We start from the raw sequence: 4,489 nt of genomic DNA on the forward strand, positions 1-4,489 counted from the left end.
TGATATCATAATTAAATCCATATATATGACTTAATTTGTCTTGTTGGCTACAATAATTCATAAATATTTGGTCTGAATCCTAATTTTAGGTCATTTTAATGAGGAATTTTTGATGTCCTTATAAAGAGGAAACCTTAAATTATATTTGAATATTGAGATTTCCCAGCTAAAAAGAAACAAAACTTTACTAACTCACAGGGAAAATCTCAACATTTTAAGGTGTTTTTCCTCTAAATGAGTTTTTTGTTGCTACTGCTCAAAATAGTGCTTCAAATTTTAGTTTTATGATTATATTTCAGACAGTTCATTCAAATGATACATTAATAAGGCTTTTATTCATTATATTTTGACAAAATGCTATTTTTGCTAACATTTTAGTCAAAACACAGTTGCCTATTTCTCCATATACCACATTTGGACTTAATCCTCGTTTCGATGTGATGGGTCACATATTTGGACAAAGAAGCCTTAGCTCAAACTTTTAGATATTTTCTCACTACCTACTAGGGGTCTGCAACCTAAGGCTCTGGGGCCTTAGGTCTGGGGCCTCTTTGGTTCCTCTGCAGTGGCTGTTTGAAAATACTGTATGACCAAACATAATAGAATATATATTTTTTTGTTTTTGTACTCACAATAAATCAATTTATGTGCAAATATGTGGTCAATACTACTAATACAAAAAGTAAAACATGTTAGCTCACGCTAGCCTGTTGTTTACTTAAATACATAACAATAAGAATTGGAAAAAAATATGCCTGAATAGTTCCGTTCTAATAGTTTTAGTGAAATTTAGGATAAACTATGTACAGTATTTTTCTTGTTTACATGAATATGGTCTTTTCATTTGTTCTGATGTGTATAAAAATATTGATAAATAATAAAACTCACATTACATTTTTTAGTTTTATAATGTCTCCTCCACTGGCTGTAAAGATTACCGAAAAGGCCCACGGACCAACACTTGATAATCATAGTTTTAGCTTGTTTTGCGGCTCTGGACACATTTTATTAGTGTGTCAAGCAGCAGAAATGGCTCTTTTGGTTGTAAAGGTTGCAGACCCCTGTACTAGAAGACAAAGAAATGTGTCTAAATAACAGCCTATCCCTGCTCTTAAAGTCTACTTTAATGCAATATAATTAATAGTTTTACCAGTAAGTCTGAGGCATCAATAATAAAAGCACAGACTTGTGACAGAATTGTGTGTCACCAGATTTTGGCACTAAAGTCTTATTCTTTAATGTTGCAGAAAGAGGATATATAAGCTTGTTGCCCGTAGGCAACACGACTTTCCGTGTCCGTTCGGGGGACAGCTTGTCTCTGACAGTTGGAATGGAGGCCTACCCGAAACCCCACACCTTCTCCTGGAGCTTCGAGGGACTCAAAATGAGAAACACAACTGATCACATCATCAGCACACACAAAAACGACTTCAGGTGAAAATCCACACACGCTCCATTAAGTCCAGCCACACAGCGGAGGAGAGGATTATGACTTAGGAGCAAAGGAATGTAGTGCCTCTGTCCCGGCTGCAGGTCACAGCACTGGAAGAAAAACATCTGGAGCAGACTACCCTGCCCCAGGTTTTCTCATGAAACAGCCAGATTACAACTGGCAGTTTATGTTTAAAGAAAARCCAATCATGACCTGCTTATATGTACCAGAAAAAGAAATATTAACATTCCTGTTAATCTTGGTAGAATTAGGATGTGACCTTCACGCCTCAGTTGGACTTGACTGACAAAAGCAAAATGTTATGCAGATGTGTGTAAAAGAACATATTGAAAAATCAATGTTACAGATATCGAAACGTTAAATCATTTATCCTGCTGAATTGGYTGTGGCTTAATTAGTACTGACGCTTTTTGTCGCAATAAAAAATCCATTTTACTTTGGAATTTGAAAGATACATACTCACTATATGCATTCATGCTAAAAATGTGTTCATTTTATGATCAGCTACAGCAGTGAGCTGAGGCTAGTGCGGCTGCAGGAATCAGAAGGTGGAATTTATACCTTTCAAGCCTCCAACAGTGATGCATCAGTAAATCAGACATTCACCATCTTTGTCATCAGTAAGTTGTGAAAAGTTTTCTGTAAAGTTAGCTCGATCTGCTCTTAAGATCCTCTGTCTGCACCTAATAATCTTTYTTTATCCTTGCCTCTGTGTGTTTTTGTACACGCTTTAGTTTTAAACTAACTTTCTTACCTGCCTCATTTAGACATTTTGTTTTGTTTATTAGGTAAACCTGAGATTGTATCCCATGATTGGCCGGTGGATGGACAGGTGCGGTGTGTGGCTAAAGGTTTCCCTGCCCCCCAGATCAAATGGTACTACTGTGAGCAGCCGTACATCAAGTGAGTTTTTTAAAGCTTTTTTTCAATTGTGGTTAACTTATATATATAAAAAATATATATAAAAAAATCAAGATTTAAGCCAATTCATTTTCTGTATTTGAGCATTAATCACTATCTTATTGGGAGTAGCTGTTTGGAAAACATGATATTACTGTATGTCTCATCATCAATCAGTGCTTAGGAATGGTTTCTGGGAAATTACACACTCATTGTTTTGATTAGATATTAAAGGGATCCCTGATTAGTTGTAACATTAGACTTTATTTAATAAACATGCATTTTAACTGTAAAATAAAGACTGTAAAAATACTGTAGGCTGTTTATTTTTTATAATTTTCAAACTAAAAGTTTAAAAATATATTACACAGACGGAGCCATTTTATTTACATGCAAAGCATTCTGGGTAAATATACGTATACGTATTAGCTCAGCGCTACACATTCTCCTCTTGTTACTGAGCTCCTCCATCCACATGACAGAGAGGGGAACACAAAAATGACTCAGCTGRAACTGAAAATATGGATGGAGGACCTCAGTTTAGCTTGTTTGTCGTGCTAGCGCCGAGCTAATTCATATAAGGCAATATAGCATCAGCGCTAACGCAAAGACTAACAGGCTAAGCTGAGGTTGTTCTTCCATGAAGCAGCTCTGTTGTCCTCCATCCATATTTTCAGTTCCAGGCTGAGTCATTTCTACCTTCTCCTCTCTGTCAACGCTCTCTGGTTTCATTTAAAAGAGTCGATCATCAGATATTGTCCAAGATTAACCTTCAGGGTGGATATAGCTCGCTAGCAGCCTCGCACCGAGGACCTATCCACGTCATCATTTACCCAGAATGCTTTGTGTGGAAATAAAATGGCTCAATCCGTGTTAAATTATATTTTTTAAAATTTACAAAACTTAAAAGCCTACAGTATTTTTACAGTCTTTATTTTGCAGTTAAAATACATGTTTATCAAATAAAGTCTAATGTTACAACTAATCAGGGATCCCTTTAATACAAAATGACTGATTAGTTTTAAATAATTGCTTTGTTTTGAAGTAGATGTCAGTCATGTTGCTCATCAGTCTCATTAAAGGAATAAATACTGACTCAGATCAGCGATTTGTTAAATTTCAAACTTAAAACTCGTAAAGTTTCGTCTCAAAGGTTCTAAAAGGTCACTCTGAAGACCCACTGGGCCGGGTAAGGAATGATGATGATGGTGGAATGAGGGATTGTGGAATTTGAAGGAGCTGACTTGTGATTGGTTGACAGTGATAACATGATGCCATGTGACTGAGGATTGAAAAGAACTGACTTGTGATTGGTGAGGAACAAGTACGTCTGCCTGGATACAACTGCAGGAGGCCCATTCTGCATCTCAAGCCACACGTTTAGCGAATCATAAGATAAAAATAACTCATTTATTCAGTTCTTTTGTTAAATAAAAAATGTCATCACACCCAGATAATGCTCGTTATTACATGTGCTGTCATGACAGGTGTGTAAATGGTTGGTTACCTGTGAGCCTATCACAAGAAAATACTAATTTCTGAACGTTATTGTGGTTCTTCCTTTTGTGTAAAGTTTTTTTAATACAAAAGACTCTTTATGACTTTGAGAAACAATGTTTGACATTCAGAAACCTAGAAAAGAGATCGAGGTGACTGGTTACATTTGTAAAACAACAGTGATTCTATTGGCTCATTTCCAAAATGATTAAATAACTATTTTCTGTTTTCAGGTGTTCCAAACAGAAAAATACTTCCCAGGAAGAGCACAATGTTATGACTGTGACTTTGTTCAGCCGACCGTTTGAGAAGACGCAGGTAGAGAGTCGGGTGAACATCAGCAGAGGACGGTTTAATTTTCTGGAGTGTGTGGCGACAGCAGAGGGAGGTCAAGACTCCACTCTCTTTTCTATTAATGGTAAATTGGCACTACATTTATGCACTGTCAGAAAAACAGCTTAAGAACAGCCAGTAGGACTTTAAAGGGATCCCCAATTAATTGTAACATTAGACTTTATTTAATAAACATGTATTTTAACTGTAAAATAAAGACTGTAAAAATACAGTAGGCTGTTTAGTTATTATCATTTTTAAACTAAAAGTTTTAAAATACTTTACACGGACGGAGCCATTTTATTT

General features: G+C 35.9%; 1 protein-coding gene across 1 annotated transcript in view; it reads left to right on the forward strand.

The window, feature by feature from the left end:
- The window catches only part of kita (KIT proto-oncogene, receptor tyrosine kinase a), a gene marked incomplete at its 3' end in the record, with an annotated part of 67,667 nt that overhangs the window by 39,719 nt on the left and 23,459 nt on the right, over positions 1-4,489 (forward strand). Inside the window, 4 exon segments of the mRNA XM_014017753.1 lie at positions 1,248-1,434; positions 1,958-2,073; positions 2,242-2,356; positions 4,084-4,268. Of these exon segments, the coding sequence (XP_013873207.1) occupies positions 1,248-1,434; positions 1,958-2,073; positions 2,242-2,356; positions 4,084-4,268 (603 nt within the window).

The sequence above is a fragment of the Austrofundulus limnaeus genome, unplaced genomic scaffold, assembly GCF_001266775.1.
Source record: "Austrofundulus limnaeus strain Quisiro unplaced genomic scaffold, Austrofundulus_limnaeus-1.0 Scaffold176, whole genome shotgun sequence".
Classification (NCBI taxonomy): Eukaryota; Metazoa; Chordata; class Actinopteri; order Cyprinodontiformes; family Rivulidae; genus Austrofundulus; species Austrofundulus limnaeus.